The 26,590-nt window shown below is 36.8% G+C and overlaps 1 protein-coding gene across 1 annotated transcript in view; it reads right to left on the bottom strand.

Annotated features, from left to right (window-relative positions):
* The window catches only part of PUDP (pseudouridine 5'-phosphatase), a 72,818-nt gene that overhangs the window by 30,058 nt on the left and 16,170 nt on the right, over nt 1-26,590 (bottom strand). The window contains exons 2-3 of the mRNA XM_074858876.1: nt 15,419-15,637; nt 3,032-3,261 (exon numbers count right to left, since the gene is read on the bottom strand). Of these exons, the coding sequence (XP_074714977.1) occupies nt 3,032-3,261; nt 15,419-15,637 (449 nt within the window). The remainder of the gene's footprint in view (nt 1-3,031; nt 3,262-15,418; nt 15,638-26,590) is intronic.

Below are 26,590 nucleotides of genomic sequence, written 5' to 3'. Positions count from 1 at the left end.
ATATGACAGTTCATTGTTACTAGTGTTGGAAGTTCATGTGAAACTTCATGCATCACAAGACAGTAAGACCTGGGCTGAATTTGCAAAGTGTATCTTGTTTGAAATTCCTGTGCTGTGGTTCCATCATTATGCTTATTAAGTTCCTAGTTAACCAAAGACTGCAAACCAAAAGGTCAACATTTAAGAAATTCCCAGATGGACAATCATGACATCCTTCAATGATAGTAAAGCAGACATCCTATCAATTTTTTATCATTTTAGAACTGCCTACTTGTAGAATTATGCCTGAATAGCAACAGCCACAGGCTGGTATGCCACTACAGCTAAATTCTGGATTTGGCCTTCTATGGCTACACTGTGTTTTTCGCTTGGAGCGGCAGTGAAGTTCTGAAGCAAATCTGACAGTCATCAGTTGCTACTTGATGGTCTGTTTCACTAAGTTCCGGTGTGTACTTGGTTGCTTTAGCAAGAAGCTATAGTGGAAGTCTTCTCCAGGTGCATATCAAGCAATCTCCAATGCTTAAAAGGACACAGAGCTCCAAAGAACCTTATACAGCTTTCATCCAGGGATCTGAGTAAATCTAATCCGACAGAAAACATTCAAATCACATATAGCATAGATGTATGGGCCTAAGCACCAAATACTCTAGTAATCTGTTTCTCTTGAGTCCATTTACTTGCTTATGCAGCCATTACCTATACCTCCCAATATTTTGCTGCAAACTTGCATGCTACTGATTTTTAGCATGAAATCCAAACCTGTAGCTCTATTAGTTCACCACTTGGAACTAAACACAGCAGATGCCATCACTACACTGCAATTGGTCATGAATGTTTCAGATAGTTTCGCATGCACTGTTTTGATTTTCTTCTTCCTGGGAGTTCTGTGCTTGTGTTAAATTTCCACACTTCGACATTTCTGACTTTCGTAGATGTGACAAAAAAAAGTTCAGCTAAATTATCTGCACTGAGGGAACTCTGAATGCTGTTAAACTTCATATAAAAGAAAAGCATGGGTTTAAAGATTTATGTTATTCTTCAAAGAAAGGTTAAAGAAAGTAACTATACAAAACTACCATGAACACTCTGAAATTTTAACTTAACTTTAAAGTTTAAATTACTCAGTGTAATACAGGTGCTACTATTATCTTCAAATACTTTTTCATTGTTAACACAGCTAAGGCTACTTACTGCTGAATAAATAAAAATATCTACAACACAGTGTCACTGGTTTTGTTGTTGTTTGGTTTTGGTTTTTTTACAATGTTTTTGCCCTTTTTAATTATCACCACCTTGTGATTTTTCTGAAATAAAGCCAAATAAACTAAGCATTTTGGGAAAGCTGTCCCTCTGGATATCACTCTTAGGCTCCTCAGATGAAATAACAGTTTAATTTGTGATTAACACAGAACACAATCAATTTCCTTACCTCTCCTTCAGATACCAGTTACAACCCAGCTTTATGTAAATTCTCAATACTTTCTGCTCTTTTACTTTCAGAATTACAGAACAGCTTACAGCCACACCTCCATCCAAATGAAAAGCCACACATCTCATCCTGTTTTACAAAAAGTACACCACACAACATTACAGGAACTTACCCTCATTTTTTGTTTCCTAGACATACAGTTAAGCAAGAAAGAATAATTTCATATGAAAGCAACATTAAGCTGTGGTTTAAGCTTGTTTTCAACTCCTCTCTTACTCCCTCCAAAACCTTGGGCAGCTTCCCAATATTTGCTCTCAACTTAGTATTGACAACACAATCAAAATTCATAACTGCTTGACTCTAAGGTGAGATTTACCGTCTTGCTGCTCAGATTCTTCAACAATTGGAACATACCACACATACATGGCCTACTCAATCAAGTACCTAACATGTCCACACAACCACCATCTGCATGAACACGATCATGTACATTTGGTGTATCTTTTCTGAACATCTAACTTTCCAAATGAAGTTGATGCACATACACAGAATGTCAAGAAAACTTGCAACAGAAAAAAAAAAACCAAGACCCAAACCAAAACCAGTTTGGTTAACACTGTTCATAGTATGCCACATTGCATCAAACTTAATTCATTTTGTATTCCCAGGCAACAAAAATACCATTTAGACTCTGAAAGTATGAAAGGCTGAAGAATCTTAGCTAATCATTTCGTATATATTTGTGTAACCATTTTTTCCTCAATAATCCTACCGAGAAAACAGTAATAACAGTCTAATCCACCTAAAGTTGTTCCTTAAAAATAAGTATGTCATGCATTTTTCTGCCATAATGAAACTCCAAAACTTCAGAACTTACGTTCCATTCAGGACAGACAAGAAGCGAGAAAAAATATTTTAAGGAGAATGGCAATTTAATTTAAAATAAAAGCAAAGACGTTATTTTAACTAACCCTCAATTTATCTTTCATATATTCTCCGTACAGATTTCTATTTCAGAATCAAGTTTGGAAAGTTATATATAAGAGGAAGAAACTAAGCACCTCTACTGTTTGAGAAAGATTGCTCAAACTGATTGGTTTTAAATCAGAAAACAAGAATTATGATCTTAGAGATTTAGAATGCAAGAGGAAAGAGATGGCTTAGGAAAAATATATGCACTCTTTACAAAGAAGTATCTTTAATGTTTAGACACTTAAGAGGTAAATCAGCCATGAATGTGTGAAAAATTAACTGATCTATGTTTAAATAACAGTTTCCAAACTTTTGAGTAGTGAAGCTAAGCTTGCAGATTTATGCATAGAGCGGAAAATCATTACACTTTCCTATTACTGCACACTACCATATAGTAAATCAGAGCAATCTACATTACAAACATTATACATAGTGGGGGTAAATTATGCTTTCCAACAATATCTTGCTTCAACAGCATAAACATCTTTGAAAACAGAGGTTGCTGATTTTTATAATGTTTATATTAAATCTTAATCTAAGTATTTATCATGTTAAAAAAAAAAAAATCCAAATATAGCCCAAACAGAGTATTCCTAACTTTTCAGTTAATTTGTTTCCTCTCCTTCTTACCTTCTCTGGAGGTGCAGGAGGGTGAAATCTCTTTGCACAAACTAGAAATGCATCGGGCTGTGGCTTGCCACCCTTCACCTCGGGGTCATCTCCCAACACAATATGATGAAAAAGACCAAAGAATTCTTTGTGGCTGGCTGTTTTAACCTGAAATGTCGCTTCAGCTGAGCTGGTGGCAACAGCTATGGGTATGCTGTGTTTGTGTAAATGACGGATCAGCTTATCAACCCCTGCAAGACAAATGTATACATTTTATTTTTTTATCTATATGCATATATGTAGGTATATGGATTAATATATTAATATTAATGTTGTCTTACTGAATATAACAGCATATTTCAATCAGTTAGTGTAGAAGAAAATTCTTGCTATATCTGAAACGTTCCTTCTCCACACAAAAATCATAGAACATTCCTCAAGGTATATACCTGTTCCGTCATCAAATTATGCTTTTCTCAAAATATGCCAAAAATGGGTTCAACATCATTGCATAAGTGCACCTATTAGAAGCTCATTAAGCAATATCCCCAACATTATGTATGTTTATTATTTCAAACTCTCTGTGAGAGGAAAGCACACAGGGGAACATTTTCTTTTTTTACATTGAGTTATGCTCCTGAAAAAAAAAAAACAAAACAACCCCAAAGTCAAAGAAATATACTCTTGTCACTGAATGGTGTAGTTTTAATTTCTGAAGCAGGTATCCAACTGGCTTAAGCCAGCCCCTAACATAGCTCAGTTTCTCTCTTGCAATTACTAAAGCAAGTAAGACTGGGCAGAGGAGGGGAGCTGTCAGTCACAGTTGTTAATACCACAGCTTTAACTATTAATGCTGTGAACCCAGAGTAATGAACACCTCAAGTCTAATGGGTGGAAACTTCAATTCGATCCAGTCTTCTAGGGAAGGTTAATGCAGGGAACAGTGAAAACACAGCAGTCTGTGTGAGAGGGAAACATACTTCTTCGTTCCGTGCAAGTTTTGAGATTCCTATGCAGAGGTTTCAATCCTCCTTTGCTGCAGCATTCTAAATGCTGAATACCTCTCCCGAACAAAACAATTAGCAGTGTCTAATGGAGAATGAGAGTGGATGTCTGGTCTTTATCAATTCATAAGAGAAAATCCCTTTATATCTGTAAAATCATTTCAGCTCTCCTTCTTGGCCTGAATCCAAACTGTGTTGGACACAGGATATTAGTTTCAGGCAGATAAGCCTCCAGTTGACTTTTGGCTCTTTGAACCGACTTGAGAATAATTCTTTGTTTTAATCTTCCAACTGTATGAATTCTTACCCTACTTTTCATGCCTGGTTATACTAAAGTGATCTTATTCCCATCCTCCTGATTCACTATCATATTTACGTCTGGTCCCTGCACCCTCAAAACATTCCTACTCCTCATGTTCACTTAAAACTTTCCTTTGACACCCAGCATCTCTGATTTGCATTTCCCATGTGATGCAGCCTTTCTGCTTCATTTTGACAATTGTATAAACAACTTATCTGCAATACATTTTTCCCCAAGTATAGTCATATGCCCAAATTTGAGAAGTTATAATTACTACTGATAATAAAGTGTGCAGATTAGTAAACAGGTGCATTAACTAACCCATCCATCTGGAAATATCACCTGTAGATGCCCTCTGCAGATTTCTTCTCTATTCTCTAGAATCTAATCAACCGATTAGTAACTGATATTTCCAGCTCCATGCTTGTATTTGAAGACAGCCTTTAAACTATAAATACATGTACTTCTGTGATGTTAGATTTCCAGTCGGACAGAAACAACAAGTGTTATTCCTCCTCTAATGTCCATGCATCACTCATTTAAAAGCCTTCCTATGCCCCCTTAGATGGTTACACTAATAATAAGCAAGGGCATTTTTTCCCCAAATTATGCTACTCTGTCCTATCACTGAAATATGATGCTAAATACAAGTTAACTTTTAATTCCAGATACAAATTATGTCTTCATCCTGAAACATGTTAAGTCCATATTAAATTAATGGAAGTACTAAGATTTCTTAATGTAAAGCAGTAGCCTAAATGTCTCTTTTTAAAAATAAAATGCATTCAAAGGAATTTATTCTAAATAATCTGAAACATTTATCGTGTGTGTAGTAATATAAAGAAGTCTAAAGATTACACAAGACTTTTCCTATCTCCTGTGCCATTGTTATGATATAGTTAGTCTTCTCTAAAGTCGTGCTCTTTTCAAACAGCTAATTTTCTTCAGTCCCACTGCATCACAGCTTCAGTTCATCAGTCACAGGGTATGTTTATTCTATGTTTCTACTGGAGTTAGCCAGCCACAGAAAAGCACTGTTGCAGAAAGGTTATTTCTTCAGGGTTCTCTCTTATATTACCTGGCACATCATGATTTCAGTATATAAATGTGTGTGTGTTTACTTTCTCTTTTTGGCTTCTCCCACTACAAGGGAGCTAAAGCACAGCTATCCCTAATAGCTCCAGAGAGCAAAGATTTACATTATTCAGAAAATGCACTTTAATAAAAATATGCAATTTAAAAAAATATTATTTGCATATGTGTAAACATAGCAAGATAGATTAGAAAAAAAATACAAGGGGAAAATCAGCTGCATGAAAACAAATTAAATTGCGTATGGAAAAATAGTGAGCATAACTTCAGCTCAAGACAGCAGCAGTTGAAAAATAATTCCAGGTTTATTTCTTTGTAAAATCTACAGATCAACAAAATCCTTTTTTTTTTTTTTTTTTTTTTGTATCAACTACCACCAGTATAGGTCTAGACACTTCTCCACCACATCAAAGCACTGACACAATTATTGTACTAATTCAACTTATAATTCTTCATTAGGAAGAGAATGGCTTTCCTAGTAACTTTCTCGTGCTCTTTTTACAGAAAACATGAACAGAAGGGGAACTGGTGAACTGCTTTAAAGATCTGTAAGAAACTTCCCCTGGAATATACTTTGTCATTATATCCTCTATAGCTACACAGATTTTTCAATTGAATGAAGACTTCAGTTACATCAAAACCAACCAGTTAAATACTCAGTGGCTACAAAGAAGTATAGTGAAAATTCCTGTGAACTCACCAACTTCTAACTTACTTGTAGCTACCATGTAAGGTATTGAGGCCCATCCATCACAGAGGGACCCACCTGCTAGGCTTCCTGGGACCATCCTCCACCCCTCCCACTGAAAGCTTAGCCACAGGCAGAAAATTGTTTTTTTTTTTTTCTCCTTTGAGCATCTTTCATTAAAAACAAAAAAATAAAGAAAAAGCAAAAGAAATAAGGATATCTGTTTTTCCAGCATAAGGATACACTCCTAATGTGGTACACCGCAATAACAATCTTGGGTAGTACAACATAAATTCTTCAAGTAATCATAAAAAACCCCCAGGAATAAATATCCCACATTGCTATCTTTATTTCCAAATGTACTCTTTCATTTCAAATAATCAAAAAGGTAAAAAAAGTTTCTTTCCTCTGTCTCTTCAAATATTAAGTTTTAGAACAGATATATGTTTACTATATTCTAAATGTAATAGTTAAACATCAGTGACTATTGGAAAGAAAAACAGGCGAAAAGAATTGTAACCTGAGTTTAGCTACAGAAACTGAAAAGGAGGATCAACTTTCAATGTCAGCATCTTTAAAACCTGATTAATCATAAATGTCAATGAAGCTAACTTTGGGAAAAGAAAACTAAACCAACAGGAAGGAGTTATTTCTTCTGAGACCACAGATGCATTTTAAAGGAAGAGATCAGCACTTTTGTTCTGAAAGTTGCAGAAAAACATATATAATATATATAATTGTATTTTTTTAAAAAAGGAAATATTATTCCTCCATTAGACTCCCAATGTGGTGTTTGCTCTCTTTAGATTCAGCTGAAACCATGGTGACTAATACATTGGTTCTACTGACAAACTAAAATTAAGACATACCAAACAACAAAACCCTTGGCCTAACTGTTGCATTTTCCTTTTCATTGACTAATACAAACCTACAATAAGAGTTCAGGAAACCAAATAACGCTATGCTAAAATCATCTAATGATAAGCCCTAACTGATTATTTATATGCTATTACAACACTAGTTTCTACATGATTTTTTTTCAGTTATCACATTTTATAATCAAATGGCATTATTCATTATGAAGTGAAAATTAACAAGCCATAACTTCTGAGAGCTAATTGAAATTGATGGAAAACAAAGGGAATTTTTATTTTCTGTTAGGCTTTATATAAACATGAACTCTGTATCAAACAGAATACCTCACAACAGTGAACAACACATAAATTTTTGCTACATTTTATTTGATTCACTTTCAGGTTTTTGCAGCATCCCTTTTCCTGTGTTTGTCTACCACTGAACAGAACACTGTTCTTAACTTTATTGCTTCTGGAACTCCAGATTCAGATGTATTTCTTGTGAAATGCCTCCAGACAAATAAAGAGATGATATAAAGCTTTTATTTTTTTTTTCCTAATATAAGTCTCCAATCAAACTTTTGTCTTAAAAAGCATTTTTAATTTTTCTCTTTTTCTAAAGTGAAGTTTCTATGAACATGTTATAGCAGAGTGTAAAAATGCTTTTCAAGGAAAGTGACCTCCATAATAAACCAGGCAAACATATGAGATAGGTAAGAGGTTTATTCATGCAAGTTCAGCACTGAACCATAATTTCAGTTTCCTCTGTTCACCAGTTGAATGATTTCTGGTGTTCATATTTCTGCTTGCAGTCAATTCATTTGAAGGCATAACTACACCATCATGCAGACAATCACACACTAAGCTCTGCCAGTACCTTAACCTGAAAAATCTACTGTTTGATGGTCTTATAACACAAAGTCCTACAGTCTTATGGCTTCAGCAATACAGCCAGCTTGTGTACTGCCAGCACAGAGTGCAGGAACAAGGTGACATAAATGTGCAGGCCTACACAGACTGTCTCACTGTCTTTTCTAATGTCTGTTTCAATCCTAAAAAGATGAACATAAGCTATGTAAGAAAAAGCCCTTAAAAAATGAACAGAAGTCCCCAAGGCCTTCTCTTAGGCAAAAAGCATACACTGTAAACATAACCACAAGAAGTCAGTATTCTAAAATTTAGGAGGTAGCTTTTATGAAAGTTAAGCTTTAAAATTACATTACAGGAGCTCCTACCTGGCTGAGGAGGCCTCAAATAAACAAACAGTGGCATTTTCAGTAGCAAATCCTTTCATGAACGTCACAGTGTACTATACCTCTCTTGCATCTCTTTAGTCCTGCCTTGGGTGCCACCTAGGTACTAATTAGATCTAATTTCTAATTAACAGTATTTTAACCATTATGCAATCCCAGGAAGAGAAACAGTAAATCAGTGGGCAATAGAGTATATGTGAGTTATGTCTTTTTAAAAATTTGTAGTTGAAAGCCAGTATGTTCTATTAGGAAGGCCATGTAGCAGACACATCCCCATTTTTCCTACCCTCAAACAAAACCCAAACAGCTCACAGGGCTTTTAGTTCTGCACCAGTGATCTTAGATAATATTCCTTTAGAGTTTCCAACTAATTTAACTATGGTGTTAACCAACTTAAGAACGTTTTGAGCAAGCTGGAACAGAAAGCCATCATATATATTAATATGTTAAATTATTCCAAATGAGTGTTGTCCTTATTCAATTACAGTGTCGGACATCTAATAATCAGAGATATAGTATAATGTAGGATTACTTTAGTTCAAGGTAGCAAATAATGAAAAAAAACCCAAACAAAACACCATAAATCCAGCATATTCCTTCTACTAATTAAATGAAAGCATCAAGTAGTCAGCGAAATCTGGCTATATTGTGGAGTTTCCATAGATTTTGCCTGTTCATTTTCAGATTCAAGTGAAAGTTCAAGTTAAGCTATTACAGTAAGCTAAAGGCTACTTGTATAAAAATGATAAATGCTTCAAATAGACTTAAAATTACTATTTTGTGTCTTCCCCTTCATAGTTGGTTTTTCAGAAAGCAAACATATGTGAACTCAAATCACGGAATCATAGAATGAATCACAGAATCACAGAATGGTCTGGGTTGAAAGGGACCTTAAAGATCATATAGTCCCAACCCCACTGCCATGGGCAGAGACACCTTCCACCAGAACAGGTTGCTTAAAGCCCCGTCCAACATGGCCTTGAACACTTCCAGGGAGGGGGCAGCCACAGCTTCTCTGAGCAATCTGTTCTAGTGCCTCACCACCCTCATAGTGAAGAAAAAAACCCCAAATAGCAAATGGGTATTTTAAAACTTATATGAAGATGACTTTCCATGCCCAAAAGCTTCTCCACAGTTCAGTTAGTTTTATAAAAGATATTACTTCTCATTTAAAACCTTCTCTCATATAGGCCTCAAATCATTATGATTATAGTAATAACACTACTGCTATCTGCAACTGCTGTTTATGCTTTGACATAGTTTTGGGGAGTACAGAAAGACTTTAGAAAAAGTAATTTATTTAGAACATTTTACTTATTAAGTTGTCTTATTCCCCTCCCCAGTTAGTTACGGGATATCTGATTATTTATCCAGTTAAATTCCTGTGCTAATCTTATTTTTTGTCTGTATTTTGTAATTGCAGTATGTAATTTGGTCTCCAATTAATTTTTATTGTTGAAGAGATACTCATTCTCCTTACATCAATAAGCTATAGAGGCCACTCTCATTTGACAATTTAATCATAAGTATTATTAGTCACATTTGTTTTATTGTCAACATAATTATAAGCCAAAGCAACGATTCTCTCCCTATACTTTTTGATAAGAAATGTGCTTCTTTGAAAAATGGGGTGGGTATTGAAACATGCCACAAAGTTCTTTTTAATAAAGAAAAAAACATGTATTTTATTGGCAACCAAATCTTTTTCTATGCATATCTTATTGTATCTATTTATGCTTGAGTTTTCTTCCTTTTTTTAATCTGAGTTACTTACTCTCTTCAAAAAAATATTATTTTTTGGTTTTTTGTTTTCCTTCTTGTATCACATTTGACCAGTCTATTAAACTACTACCTCTTTTACCCTGTTTCCCTTTTCCTTCACTCATGTATGTGTATGTTTCATTTCTCTTTCCCTGCTATATTTTTGGAGCTCTTCTACACTATGTAGCCCATGCTAATATGACTATACTTGCTAACTCTTGTAGCTGAGATGCAGCATATTCTGCACAAGAAACAACATGGCTACAGGCTTTTTTTAGAGAATACTGTCTTGATCAACAGATTTCTGCCCTGTACACAGAAATTTTTGTTGGAAACATATACCAGTCACCAAATGCTTTTTTCACATAGCTTACACATAAATTATGAGCCCAAATACAACTTCACACTCTTTTTTCAGACTTTCAGCACTCCCTCTAAGATCTTCATACATATCTATCACAGTGTTCCTCCTCATTCACTGCCATGTAGATACAGTTAGCTTTCTACTTTGAGTAGAAAGCTAACTGTATCAGAGAGAGATACAGAGAACAGAGAGGACACCTGACCTCTGGGGCACCAAAATCAAGGCTCTTTAGAAACCCATATTCAAGCGCACTTCATTTTGCTGTAACATTACACAAAACCTGTCTCAGAGCATTCAGTGTGTATTTGGAAGAAAAGATTTACTACTGAGAAAAAGACTAAAGGAAACCAAAGTGCTCCATGCATGAAATTAACTGTGTACATGTATTGTACATGTCTTGTATGATTTATGTCCAGTTGTGCACAAATGGAAAATGTTAAAGATAAATATAGCCTCTGCATGAAAAGACTCTTACTCTCTTTCAAAATCATTTACAGTTCCTACACTGAATGTGATACCAGACCAAACTTAAAGCCCTTCAATATTTCATCACTGTCTTTAATCAAAGAAAAGCTAACATTACCACTGAGAGATTTGTCAAGTTGATTAGATTTCTAGCCAATTTGATGATAATTCTTTAAGTTCATAAAAGTGATTCTATGGTAAAAATCTCAGCAGCCTCTGAACACTAAAAGCACCCAACAAAGAAAAAACAATCTCACATAGAACAAGAAGCAGCTGTCTGTTTACCTAAATCACAAACTGATTAAAAAATACTTTTATGTAGTCTGGTATGCTACCACAGTTGCAAGCCCATCAGCATAGCACTATTCAATATCTTGCTCTCAATCTTCAAGTGAAGTCAGCATTGCTGCTGTGAAGATGACAGTGTGACAGAGGTGGGGCTGTTCACCACTTGGTGTAATTGCCATGAATATGACGAGACTATTGAAACGTAATCTCAGATCCACCTGTTTCTTTTTTGTTCTGATATATTAAAAATGCTATCTGCAATGGTATGTTATTTTTTCACTGAGCTACAAAAGCAGAGGTGGAAACTAATAACCTACTTCCCAATTTCTAAGGTATTGGCTATTAATAAAGAATTCTTATCTTCTCATCTTATTACTTATCTCTAAAAAGTACCAGAGATCCTTTTGGTGGTAGAGACTCCCTGTTCAACAAATCAATAATCTCTCTAGACTGGACATACCGACACATGCATGGCCATGGAAAAAAATGCAAGTACTAGATTTTACACAAGTCTCTGTCAATTGTGTTGCTGACTTCCTGGCAAAAGCATTTTTGTGTTGCAGTCCTTCAGGATTTAATGCAAAGGCCAAATGTTTGAAATCAGCCAGACAGCATCATTCTGAGTTTGTAGCTAATTGATCTTTAGGGGTTACAGGCTCACTAAGCACAGCATGGACTCACTAGAGTTTCCCACCATTAAAACAATAATAGCAAGGAAAAGGAAAGATAACATGGTAGGAAGTCTGTTTAACTGTTAAGGGCACAACATGAATCAAGGAAACAATAGCTAAGCAAACTAGACTGCTGGTTGAGTGGAACTGTTTGAGAAAAAATATATATGACTTTAGAGTGAGCTGCCATTGGAACTTGAACTGGTTTTCTTTCTTCTCTTTCTGTGACTTCTGACTGGCTTCATTTGCTACTAAAACTGAGCTATGAAATTACCTCCTCCTGTCTGCAAGAGACAGTCAACTGTACTTGAACTAGAAAATAGTTTCCACTTCACTTTCTGCACTGGCTGAATAGAAGCTGCAACAAAGAAATCCCAGTTATCATGAAAACGACCCAGGAATGGAAGACATCTGAAAGGTATACACAATCACACAATCCTTAAGGATCTGTGCTTCATGATGGTGATAAGCCAAAAAACAGACTGCTGTGAAAGAATGTCATTAATTTCATAACCCTGAGATGACTGTAGCAACTGTTGGCAGCTGTGTAACTTAAGAGTTAGGTTTTTCTGGCTCTGTGTATATTTTGGGTTTATGTTAAGCAAAAGCACACCTATACATGTATAGGTAAACGTATATAGGCATGGTTTTCTTCTGCTTCACTTGTCACTCCTTATTCTTCTGACAAACAACTTCCCTGCAATGTAGTACTATATTTGCAGAACCAGAAAGCCTACTATGTTACTCTTGCAGATGACTATGTCTGTACCCTGACAAAAATATTTAGAAAAGCAGCACAAGCGGCAGCCCTGTCATTTTGTTAGCATTGTCTTGGATTAATTCCCTTCTCCACTGAAATAAAAACCAGCCTTCCCTAAGATTCTTTCAGAACTAAAAATGAATCTAACTGAAAAACTCTGAAATAGTTATCAGAAAATTCCACATTAGAAATGGATATATACTCTTCATAGATGAAATCTGTGTTTTGACCACAGCCTGACATATCGAAGCTTGTTAAGTCAGTTCAGCCATACAGAAATAGCCAAAACTCCGTCATCAACCACTAGTGTCTCAGAATTGTGGTACATTAAGTGGCATGGCTGTGATATAGCCTGTCAGGCAAAAAACTGCTTTGCCAATCATATATTCATACAACTTTCACATCATCCTTAACCATCACCGACATAACTGTCAATTGCTTGATTTGGGAATTAACAGAGTTATCATCACCAGCACAAACATGTGCATAGTTCATTCCATGTCCAGAAACAAGTGTGCTTTGCTTGAGTCACTTTTTCAATCATCACTGGCCATCATTCAGCACCGCTCTCCACCAAACCAAATTTGAATCTTATTTTTTAGAAAAACTGTAGAAATTTATTGAAAAATAGAACCTTACCTGCCTATGAACTGCCAAAACATGGCCAGAGACTCAGCATGTCAGTCATCTTACGCCATTAGTAAATATGACAATTAACTTTCACTTTCCTGTATTTACCTGTAACTATCTGAAAGGTCAGTTTAGTCAAAGAACACTGTAAATTCAAAATGTCACCATGGTCTTACATCTTACACAACACCTGCATGAAGTCCATTCTTAATTAAAGAACATTAAGAGGCTGTAGAATAAATCCACAAGGATTACGTTAATAAATAGCCTCAGAAGATACAAAAGGACAAAAGACAAGTATCAGATTAAAAAAATTTGGTATCAGATTGAAGAACAGGTTAGTCCTTAAAGACACTAAATAGTAAGTAGCTGTAGACACTTCTTTATAGATTATTAGCTGACATCAACGTGTTTTTCTCAAAATTCATGGCAATTCAACTTGTATCTCATGTGCTGCTACCATCTGTACTACAAAGTACAGATTCCATTACTTCAGTGACCAAGTCTGCCTTTGCTCCCCACAATGGCCAGTGAGCATAAAGTATTTAAGTTCACATCAATTCTGCTTTAGAAAATAGCCTGAAGAAAGTTATCACACGTATTTAGTTGAACTGAAAAGCTGAACAATTCTGGTAATGATAAAAATGTTTACTTGCTTGTCCCAATAAGAATTTTGTTTGTTTCATCTACAATAGCCCAGCCTCAATGAGCCCAGAATTCACTTTTTGAAGGCAGGAACAGTGCAAAACTTCACGTTTTCTTCAGCTAATCTGTTCCATCACCTCTCTACAACTCTATTCAAGCCAGCTCAGCCACATTATCACAATCCTCAGCAGGCATAAAATATCCACTTAATGGTATGTATTACCCATGCTGTTACTGTACAGCAAATCTTCTCTGTGCTTCCTAATGTTTTTCCCGGTCTGTCCATCTAGCATTTTCTGAGCCCAGATTAGGATTTTTTGTTTGTCTTGCAAAAGATATAGCTGCAAAGTTAGTCCCATAAGTTTAAAATGAAAAATGAAAAACACATCCCTCCATCCTTCTTGTTTTCCTGGAGAGTTTAACTAGGCTTGCAGTTTTAGGTAGATCTGTAAGTGAGAAAGATGCAATTTGAAAAATCTTGCATATAAAAGGCATCAGAGAGGTAACTAAATAAGTTGGCTGCACAAATACTCAAGTTTTTAAGCTACCTAAAAAACCTACACTTTTTTTTTTTGCTGCTTGTTATTTATTCCTAATATATCACATTTTTTTAACTTTCATCCTCTTAATGCATTATGAAACTAGGTATAAAAAAGTTTCTAAGAATTAAAACAACAATACGCTGTAGAGACTGTCAGGAAAAACAAGTACACACTCAAAGAGAAAAAAATATAACAGTTAGACTTGTTATAGTGACATGTAGTTATTTCATTTCTAATGCTTTTTTTTATTCCTCCCCCTCTACTCCCTCCTCCTTTTTTTTTTCTTCATAAATTATTGATATTTGCTTCAGGAAGTTTAACACAGTACAAAAAGCAATCCTAGCTTTAGGTATTGCTTGCATGGCTGAGGATTTTTCTCTTAAGCATTTCAGATGTAAATGTAATGGAATATAAAAGTATGAGTTTGCACCACAGGCAAGATTCATCCTCTTGCTTATCTTGAGGTACCTGGTTTAAGCTACTCATTTGAGATTCCTGCACAGTCACTGGTAAAAGACATGTATCTTCAGAAGGTGATGAAACTTACCTGTCATAGGGTAACCTGAGAAACCCTCCCTCTCCACTGTCACACAGCTGGCTCACACACCATGCTTAAATTTCAGTGTTGTGTTAGGTGGCATTAATCCCAGCTGAAAGAAGCCATGGGCCCATACATTTCCCTGAGCATTTAAAAGTGTATTTGTGCTTAACCAAGTTGGACTACAGTTACAGCCAGAGAAAACTAACTTGCTGAGTTACACAGCTGGCAACAACAATTATAAAGAATGTCTGGTTTACAAAACAGAATTTATGCATACTTACCTAGTCTTTTTTCTTCTTTTAGAACATATAGAAAAAAAGCTGTTCTCCAAGTACACAAGAAAAAAAGTTTTCAGTACCCTTTAACAGGTAAAGTATCTCTTTAACAGGTAAATAACAGATAGATTTGAGTAAAACTTGCTAAAACAAGAATGATGAAACTTAATCTGTAAGAGAAACTGTTTTATGGAAGGCAGATTAAAGACTTCTACCTTGGTTAGGATTTTAAGTAATTCCAAAAACAGCTTATAAATATTGAAAAGGAATATACCTGGCATCAGTTTAGCAGTAGTGAATATCTTCTCCTGCTTCATTTTACTTTCATGTAATAACTCTTCTGCAGTTATTGGAAGATCTAGAACATCTCGAATAATCTGTGCCCCTTCTAGGGCTTTTTTACCCATGACCAAGGATTTCACATCCCAGGTATAGGTCTTTCCAAAACGTGTACAGATCTCCTCAAACACAACTGTGTAGAGACGCTCGGTATCTGCCAAAAATATAATAAAAAAAAATATATATTAAAACCATGTACAGCCAGCTGAGCAGCCAGTCTTCACTTCTGTGTTAAGAAAGGTTACTGAGGGTCATAACGAAGAACTATCTGGACCTGCTCTTTCATCACCTTTCTTTACTATACACTTTAGCAAGCATTAATTAAAATACTCAATTCTTTGCATGAGAGAAAAGAAGGGAAGGAAATCTGGTACTTGGGGGATGTCATTACATATTCCATGTAAATTGGAAAAAAAAAAGATTTAATTATTTAAGAGTGTCTTTGAACGGAAGCTTCAGAGTGCCTTCAAAGACACTACAGTCATTATTACAGTGCTGCTGGCACCTCTGCATTTACATGTGATTACTCAAGCAGGACACACCCGATTATATTTCCAGGGGGTTTCTGGCAAGAGTAAACTTCAGGCTGAATTTTGCCAGTGAAACCATCAGCTTCTATGTCAAAGGTGGTTTTAGTTTTCAAACCTTTTATTTTATTTTTTTTTAAATACAAACAAACAGTCCCTCCTGTCTTTCCCCCCTGACAAATCTTTTAAAAAGAAAGTCAGTAATATTTAACACTAACATGGGGAAGAAAAGTCCTTTCAACTCTTGGCTTCATTTCAGCAAAGATCTTGAACAGTGGCTTCTCTAGCAGTTTCTTTATCTTTCTTAAGTAGTCTCCTTTGAAACGCCAGCTAACTGCTGTTAAACATGATTTAATTTCCTTCTCATGCATGTCCCTGTCTTCTGTATCTTTAAAGGTATGTTTATTATTATCACTTTAGCAATGAAAGGCAAAAATGAGGAAAGAAAGTAGTTGTTCTTATGAGATTTATTTAGAGAAATTGGGGACTTCACTTATCAACATGTCATTTGCCATGCAAAAATATTTTTTATAGGGATAACAGTGACATTATTCATGCAGACATTGCCTTACTTTCTGAATATATAAGTATGCAACAGAATTTAAACTTTAAGTTTTAACATAGACACTACAAAGACGACAGACTGAAGAAAGAAAAGCAGAGCCAATGACTACAATATACATGAGGATCTTCCCTGCAGTCTGACAAACGCTTGCCGCTTAACCACAGTAGTCTGCTTGTCCTGAGATTAGCTGATGATTCCAATCTGAAATCGAATGACAAACATAGGGGCTGTTTCCCATCATCACACCTACCATCATGTGAACATGCAGTAGTGCAGAAGACACACTCTGCTGCCTGACAGAGTGCTCTTCTCCATGTTCCCCTTCAGTAACTAGAAGAGAGATTGAGCCAAAAAATCAGTTAAAGACCCAGTGTGCTTGTCTGGACTGTTTAACAGGACAGCAAATGGCTCACAAAAACCTCTTTGCTTAAAAATGAAAGGAAAAAAATATAGCACCTATACTACTCTTTGCAAATGCTTCTTAAAACAATGACACTTATGGAAAAAAGTTAAGAGTAAAGACTAATAAAATACACAGGAAAGATATCAGAGCAGAAACACAAGCAACTGTGCTTTTAAGAGTGTTAAGATGGCTAACACCTGGAAGGAAAAAGAAACAACAACAACAACAAAATCTCCCAGTTTTCTTGATACGGCCAAATGGTATTCTCTCGGAGCTGAGAAGGTGAATTAAGTAAAAGTTCACGGTTCTCTCCTTCCTTTTTTCTGGTACACTGATTTTTCTTGTATCTCTGCAACTCAGCAGGTGACAGGACATAAAATTTACCCTAAATTTAAAATTGAAATTGAAAATTAATCCTCATCCCTTTAAGTAATACACAGCAAACTAAGAAATAAAACAAAACAAGGAATCAAAAGCACGAAAATTTTCCTACAGGTCTCTATGACAATTACATGTTAATCTCCTTGAAAGTGGAAAACTCAACTGTATAGCTAAACATACTCAATTGAACAGTCTCCTGCTTTTTAAATATCACATACCAGACTTGTGAACAGAATTTTCTTTTTCTTCTTAAAGAAATGCTTAATAATGTCCAGATTGTGGACCTAAAAATAATCTGTTATGCAATGTTGCAGTCTGCCAACTGAAGAGCACTCACAAACAACTTTGAGTCAGATCTATTAAACCAGTTAATTGTTATCCTGTTCATACTGTTTTAGAACTTTTCTCATTACTGAGAAAAATAAACACAAAACAAACAAACAAAACCCAAAACTGGTCAACACACCACTGTGTTCACTGTGTTCACCAAGTGATCACTGCCTACATTTAATTTAAATGTGAGTTAGTCTTATTCCCTCTCCTCATTAATTAGCTGTTAAAAGAACTGGTTTACAAAACCTCTAACTGTTTTTTCAAAGAGATCACTTTCACTCTGCCTGAAGTCATAGCATTTGGACTCCGGACATCAACTCAGTTGCAGTGAAAAGTATGATAATCTCAAGATACATAACCTCTTGTAAAATTCTACGTATTTGTAATTCTTCAGAAACAATGTGATTTTAATTCTCGTGATTGTATGACAAAAGCATAGATGTGGACATTTTACTTGCTTGAATAGACATGTTTCACTACAGGACATGAATAAAAATCTAGATCTGGGGAAAAAAGTTACACACACAGGAGCACACACACACACTGCAGAATCTCCGGTCGGAATCTGAGGAGACCACTGCTGAAAAAGTTGCATTTCCTGCATACCTGTATAACAGATAAGGACATTCATTTAGATTGAAGACAAGGGAAAATCTCCATGTCCCCCCTTAAAGTAGAAAGCAGTAAATAAATACTAAATAATGATACAACTTCAAGATTTCTTATTCCCATTGAAATGGAGGAATCTCAAAAAAAGTGCTTAACAAATATGATGTAGGCTAGCTTTTTCACCATCATAACAAGAAATAAACCATAGCACAACCGACTGATCAAAGTATAGCAAAGAATCATAACTTCAAACTACTATAAATCTGCAATACAATAAGAAATTAGATCTAATGCATACACATAAACATAACACATCAATGAAATAAAACAAGCAAAAGGAATTAGACGCTCAATTCAAATGCTTAGTTATAGGCACCTACTGTTATCTTAGACACCCTATATGTCCAAGACGTCCACACACAGCTGACATTAAAAAAAGTAATCTGGGAGAGACTCACACCTTACTCATGAGCAGCTGGATGCCCTACAGCACCCCAAGTGGCAATAAACACTGTAATTTCAGCAACTGAATCCAGCCCCAGATGTTAGCTCCCATCAGCAATGCAAGCGGAGAACACAGCTGGACCCATGTGGCAGTGGCCTGTTCTAACAGTGGGAAGGAAAAGCAAGATGTCTTAGCTCCTGCAATTTGCAGTAAATGTATAACCTCAGCTTCATTCTCTTCGGCCTTTCAAAATACTCTTCATCTTTTTAGTTCTTGTCCCTGCATATATCTTTTACATGGACATTATCAGCACGACATACTGTCCATCCACTCACTACATTTCACTGGGAATGAGTGATACTCATTCCCTAGCCACTTATCATCTTTTAGTCAGTTTTATAGCAACCCTTCTTCTATATAAAAAGTGCAGTCAACTCCACTGGTGCTGTTTACAGTGTGTAAAAGCCAGTCACAATAAATACAGTGACAAGAATGACAGAGGCACTGGATTACTCAATTTGTGATCTGGCTCAAAAATATGCTGCTGCATATTCAGAAAAACCTACAGGTCACTTGGCATCAGACCACAGTGCATAACTGGCATGTGGTCTGCTTGAATCACTGCAGAGTCAGAATTAGAAGTGCAGATCTATCTAGGTTAGGGGTACAGCAAGTGTCAATGCAGTATCTAAACCTCAGCTTTGTCAGCTGCTTACTTACACATGAAGACAGCTTAAGACAGAAGATTATGTCTTCATTAATTAATATGGATCTTGATTTTTTTCAGAATTTATTAAAGTTCTTTTATTGCAATTTTAAAATAATCTCTAATTTATCAAGGAGATGAGGTTAGCAGGCATGAAAGCTCATCATAGCCATAGCCCTTGGTTCTGACTTTTTCTTTGCTTGAAACCCATCCCATCCTTGCACTAAGCTTCCCAGAAGAAATACACCTATGATTTATCCTTCTGCTAGGAGTCTAAACAGAATTTTAATTCTGACCTTTCAATATATTCCAGTAAATCAGAGCCTGAACACCTAAACTCTTCAAGATTTTTACTTTGATGGGGGATAGAGAAATGGTTAAATTTAATTCAAGCAATCGGTTTCTTTTGCCCAAACCTGTAAGGCAGATTTCCGTACATATGTAGAAGAGAACCATCTTCGATATTCAGTTTAGACAAACTCAAACACAGTTAGTCATTCCTACCAAGGTTTTGGCCCAAGATTGTGAAAATCTCATTAGATTTTGTCACCATCAATACTGAATGAACACACAGATGACTAAGATTTTGCTTTCATATCAGTCTTTCACAATATTCCTTTAATCTTTTTAGGATGCAACAGTGTAAGAAGCCATACAAATTACTGAAATGCTCATTTGGGGTACAAGAGATAAATATAATTATAAACCAGAACATAGTTATAGAAGTGGAAATTTTTGCTTTGCTTTTTGCAATTCAATTGGTGGCATTTAGCACAGTATAAAGTGTTAACTTGCAAACAAATCTACACAATTGTTGAAATGGTGGGGGTGATCAACAGCATTCCACAATATTAGATGTTTCTTCTACTCATGGAGTTACAGTAATGACATTTACATTTTCTTTCATTTCTGGATTTACATGTAACACCGGTCTTTGTGTGTTTATATTCCCACTATATCAACTGAACAGTGTTAAAGAACACAGGATTTAAGCACAGTAATGGCAAAACCAAAATAGTGACAGATTTCCTATCAGAAAGACTTAACTTTTTCGAGTCTTGAATATCACATGCAGATCTCAGTCAATGGTCCTCCAGGCTTCATGCCCACCTACTTAAACATCTGCAAAATCATAAACTCATGGTTCCCTTCCCTCTCTCTCCAGCAAACAAAAGATGCGGCTGATCAGCTCACTGACCGGTTGTGTCAAGTCTATAAGACTCGGGAGTATAACAAATGCTGCAGCACTGCATGAAAGCCAGGGAACTGATGTCTCTCAGTAAGGCTCTGTGCTCTAAAGAGATCTGTCATCAAGCCTGCCGCTCTACAACACCTCTCCCCACAGGCAGTACACGCTCTTAACTTGTTCGATTACACAAGTGAACCAATTTTTGAAATGTCCATATAACGGAATATATGAACCTCAAACAGTCGTATGTTCACCACATTTCCAAATGGTATGTGAACTATCACAGAGTTTAGGAAACACCACTGCCAAGACAAAACCCACAAATCTATCTACAAAACTTGCAAGATCTTGCTGCTGGTTTTGCAAATCAGGAAAAAAGAAAAGAGTGGAAAACCACTGGCCTCTGAACAGAAAACTTAGAATGAAACAAGGAACACCCTCTCAACCCAAAGAATAATTCAACATTACCCACAGTTTATCGATTACAGCTCCATCTCAAAAAAATTAAGAGGGAATTTGACATTATGACAAACTACTGAAACATAAAAATATAACACCATTATAAAAACCAGTCACCAAGGGAGCAATAGACTAAGCCACTGAATAAAGCATGGTGCATAATTCATTCCCCATTCTTTTTCTATCCTTACCATTTCTTTCAGAGGGAATCCGAGAGTTTCCCCTTAAGATATCAGCACTCAAATAAGACAGACAAAAGCAGTATAGGCAATGCAAAAGACTAGCAACTATACAATTGTCACTGGAACAGGTCTGAAATTGCAAAAATTAGTTTAAACCACTGAACCACTGAAGAATTAGAGCTGAAGGCTCCCAAGTTAGCAAAACAATCAGAAAAAAAGGAAAGGAGAACGTGAAGACTTTTTTAAAATGAACGATCTTTAGTAGACAACTATCTTGCAATTTGTGGCAAAAGGTCAGTCTTGCAGTTCCCTCCCAACATCCTTCCATTCACACTTTCACTGCTGTGGAAGCTAGTTTAAAAATGCATGACTATGGTTACCCATGATGGCTAATAGGAGAAAAAAACAACAGTTTAACAGCTGACCTCAAAATCACTTACAGCTGCTTAGCAAGAGTGGGGATAAGGAAGGCAGGTGACAGAAATTACATTCTGCACAGTAGCCTAAGTGCTACAGCACTAGTCCAGAAAATGAGACTCAGCCTTTCAATCTATGCATAGGGCCTGACCTGACTTCTTTACAATCCCATAAGATTTTTTTTATACTATTATGTTATATACATATAAACCATTTATATGCTTGCTTATATATAAGGCATAAAACCACATATTTTTATATATACACATATAATGAGTGTGTGTATATATATTATTTGGTTTTACAGGCAAAAGCTGCCTTTTAAAGAATACAACTCAGATGAGTGCTCGTCAGTGAATACAAACCAACCTGAAGCATGTTGACTTAAGGGCTCATTAAAGGGGTGTTGTTTCAAACCCCTTAGCAAAGTGGGCCTCCAGAGGAGATGAGGAACAGGAATGTTCTATTCTTTGCTGTAGTATTTCCCCCATTCCTTCCAAATGAACTTGCTTATGAAGAAAAATTAAATCTAAATTTATCACCTGACAGAGACACCCACTTCAGTCACTGTCACAGGCGGAAATAAGCACTGCTTTTATGCATGCTCAACCAAAATATCTGAGCCATGCCTAAATTTCAGGGCATGTGGTGCTGATATACCCAGTCAGTCAGGCTGAATCTACATGCAGTCTGGGCCATCAAACCAAAGGAAATTCTGTTGCAATATTCATGTCTTGCACCTTTTAACTGATCTACTCATTTAACTAGTACCAGAGTGGGGTCAGCAGAACTGCTACCTTGGCCTTCAGGAGGGCAGACTTTGGCCTGTTTAGGAACCTGGTTGACAGAGTCCCTCGGGAAACAGTCCTGAAGGGCAAATGACTCCAGGAAGGCTGGACATTCTTCAAGAAGAAAATCTTAAAGGCACAGGAGCAGGCCATCTCCATGTGCCTGAAAGATGAGGCAGTGGGGAAGACGGGCCCAGCTGAACAGAGTTCTGTCTGGAACTCAGGAAAAAAAATGAGAGTTTATGACCTTTGGAGGAAGGGGCAAGCCACTCAGGAGGACTGTAAGGATGTTGTGAGGTTATGCAAGGAGAAAATTAGACGGGCCAAAGCCCAACTAGAATTTAATCTGGCTACTGCCATAAAAGACAATACAAAATGTTTCTACAAATACATTAGCAACAAAAGGGGGGCTAAGGAGAATGTCCATCCTTGATTGGATGTAGAGAGAAACATAGTGACAAAGGATGAGAAAAAGGCTGAGATACTTAAAGCCTTCTTTGCCTCAGTCTTTCACAGTAAGGCCAGTTGTCCTCCGGATACCGAGCCCCCTCAGCTGTAAAATAGGGATGGGGAGCAGAATGAATCCCCCATAATCCAAGGGGAAATGGCTAGTGACCTGCTACACCACTTAAGACACACACAAGTCTATGGGGCTGGATGGGATCCACCCAAGAGTACTGAGGGAGCTGGCAGAAGTGTTCACCAAGCCACTTTCCATCATTTATCAGCAGTCCTGGCTAACCAGGGGAGGTCCCAGTTGACTGGAGGTTAGCAAATGTGACACCCATCTACAAGGACTGGAAGGAGGTTCTGAGGAACTACAGGCCTGTCAGCCTGGGAAGTTATGGAGCTGGTCATGCTGAGTGCCATTATGCAGTATGTACAGGACAACCAGCTGATCAGGCCCAGTCAGCATGGGTTTATGAAAGGCAGGTCCTGCTTGACTACCCTGACCTCCTTCTATGACAAGGTGACCTGCTTAGTGGATGAGGAAAAGGCTGTGGATGTTGTTTAGCTGGAGTTTAGTAAAGTCTTTGACACTGTTTCCTACAGTATTCTCCTGGAGAAACTGGCTTATTATGGCTTGGACGGGAATTCTGTTCGCTGGGTATAAAAGCTGGCTGGATGGCCAAGCCCAGGGAGTTTTGGTGAATGGAGTTTAATCCAACTGGCGACCGGTCACAAATGGTGTTTCCCAGAGCTCAGTATTGGGGACAGTTCTGTTTAATATCTTTATCAACGATGTGGATGAGAGGATCAAGTGCACCCTCAGGAAGTTTGCAGATGACACCAAGTTGGGCAGGAGGTTGATCTGCTTGAGGGAAGGAGGGCTCCACACATGGATCTGGACAGGCTGGATTGATGGGCCGATTGTATGAAGTTCACAAGGCTCAGTGCTGGGTCCTACACTTGGGTGACACTATCCCCATGCAACGCTACAGGCTTGGGGAAGAGTGGCTGAAAAGCTGCCTGGCGGAAAAGGACCTGGGGGTGCTGGCTGACAGCTGTTTGAATATAGGCCTGTAGTGTGCCCATGTGGCCAAGAAGGCCAATAACAGTCTGGCTTGTATCAGAAATAGTGTGGCCAGCAGGACTAGGGAAAGTGGTCGTCCTCCCATACTCGGCACTGGTGAGGTTGCAACAAGAAAGACACTGAGGTGCTGGAGCACATCCAAACAAGGCTAGTGAAGGGTCTACAGCAAAAGTCTTATGAGGAATGACTGAGGGAACTGGGGTTGTTTAGCCAGGAGAAAAGGAGGCCCAGGGGAGACCTCATCGCTCTCTACAACTACCTGAAAGGAGGTTGTAGCGAGGTGGGTGTCAGTCTCTTCCCCCAAGTAACAAGCGATAGATAGGATGAGAGGAAATGGCCTCAAGTTGCACCAAGGGAGGTTTAGATTGGGTATTAGGGAAAATTTATTCACTGAAAGGGTTGTCAAGCATCAGAGCAGGCTGCCCAGGGAAGTGGTTGAGTCACCATCCCTGGAGGTATTTAAAAGACATGTAGATGTGGTGCTCAGGGACATGGTATAGTGTTGGACTTGACAATGTAAGGTTTACAGTTGGACTTGATGATCTTAAAGGTCTTTTCCAACCTAAATGATTCTGATTCTATTTGAGTTCATCTTATTGTTACCTGGAAGTTAAAGAAAGGTAAAGCTTCTATTAAAATAAATAGCAAGCATGAAATAATGTCTACTTCAAAATCATAAGCTAGTTATGAAGACGAAGTTATTCAGTAAACCATTATATGTGACTGATAAACCATAACTTCCAAAGAGAAAGAAAAAATAATGACTTGACTAAAATTGCTGAAAATTAAAATTACTGCTTCAAATTTAATTGAATAATGATTTGCAAATCATTTTATTTTTGATTAGCACTTAGAAAAATTCACTGAAATGATCTATTATTCATTTTAGTAGGGAGCAGGTAGAATTCTGTTCTGGAGCTTTCATTTTTGCAAATCTATTTCTTTTTTTCTGTTTTACTAGAATATTAATGTAAGTACACTCCGAGATATATGAATGTGCTACACGGTGATTACTTCACTAAGTCCAGTGAAACTCACTGCCACTGGCTAACTCATTCAAAGTGCTGTCAGTCTGTTTGCCCTTCTCTGATGTTAGATATCCTATCATGAATTCAAGTTATTGCTAACAGGCTTAAAAAGAAAGTAAGTTTGGTGCCCAAAAAATAATAGCTGCATAGAACTGTTCCCAAACAAATATCACATATTTGCCCCTCTGGGCTTGTATCACTGGGAGAATTCTTCAATGGCAGCTACAGAGGAATCCAATTTCTCATTTTGTATGCAAAGAAATATTTTACTTTTATGGGGAGGGGAAGAAGCTTCTGAAGAAATTCAAAAGGCTTTTAGTTTACAGTAATACAGCAGACATATCTTAATGCTATCTTGTATTCACATATGCACCTTATCCTTTTTAATGCCACAGAGAAGTGAAATACACAGTTCACAAATAAACCATACAAACACTCTTCTGATGTGGAGCTGTAAACAAATACTCCACCACCAATACAAAATAGTACATGAAAAAGAAATCCATATTTCAATTCCGGAGCATGAAGGAACCCAACTCTGAAACAGCAGGCAATATATATGACTTAATTCAAAACATTCTAAAACTGTACTTATTAAACATCAACTATGTGACAGAGTCTTATTAGTTTAAAAATAGAAGAGCTACTGATTCACAGAAACTGCCTGATACGCTTCATGGAGGCCCTTAACCATTAAAAACAGAACTACACTAACAGCAGTTGATACGGTGCCTACACAATTCTGTTTGTTGGGCCAAAACCTATGGCTAACAGAGATGTAGCTTCTTAAAATGTGCATGACAAGGCCCAAGTCAGGTAACAGGTACACTGCTATTAGCATATGAGCTACTATAACAAGGCAACAGTATTATAGAAGGACTGTTCTCATCCAGAGGAGCAATTACTAGCTCTAAGAACAGCTTATAGCATGTCCACAAGAAGTTAGCCTTGTATCTCTTCTCGACAAGTTGCTGACAATGCATGGCAGCAGTTCACTGACCTGAGGAATGCAAAACTTTAAAAAGTTTTGAAATTAGATGTTTCAAGGCACTTGGATAAAACTACCACACAAGGTAGATAAAACCAAAAAGGATCACTAAGTTATCAAAGTCAGCAGAAGAATAACCTAATATATCTTTTTAATCAAGATATATTTTCTCCAGGAAAAGCTGTAAGAAACATAACCTTCCCTGAACAGACATCCCAGAGATGTTCTGTTTAATCCACAAACTAAAACAAAATGGAAAAAAGAACAGTCAAAAAAGGGGAAAAAAAGTGTCAGAAAAGTTTATTCCTCCCTCAAAAAAAACCCAACAGTATGAGACCAAAGAGAAAATTCTCTTCAACATGCCACAGTTCTCTTCTAATACCGATTTCCTTTTTGTCAGAAAGCTTTTACTTGCCCAGGAGACTACATATATGTAAAGACTTAGGCGAATTGCGTATCGGAGTTACTTGACTTTCAGTGTTACATGTTTCTAAATCACTTTCTGTAATATTGTCCAAAAAGTCAGTTTCCTAAAGAGTGGAAACATTTCAAA

Source organism: Strix uralensis, chromosome 2 (assembly GCF_047716275.1).
Source record: "Strix uralensis isolate ZFMK-TIS-50842 chromosome 2, bStrUra1, whole genome shotgun sequence".
Classification (NCBI taxonomy): domain Eukaryota; kingdom Metazoa; phylum Chordata; class Aves; order Strigiformes; family Strigidae; genus Strix; species Strix uralensis.
Note: the sequence above shows the minus strand (reverse complement) of the source record. Positions and strands in the feature narration are given on the sequence as shown.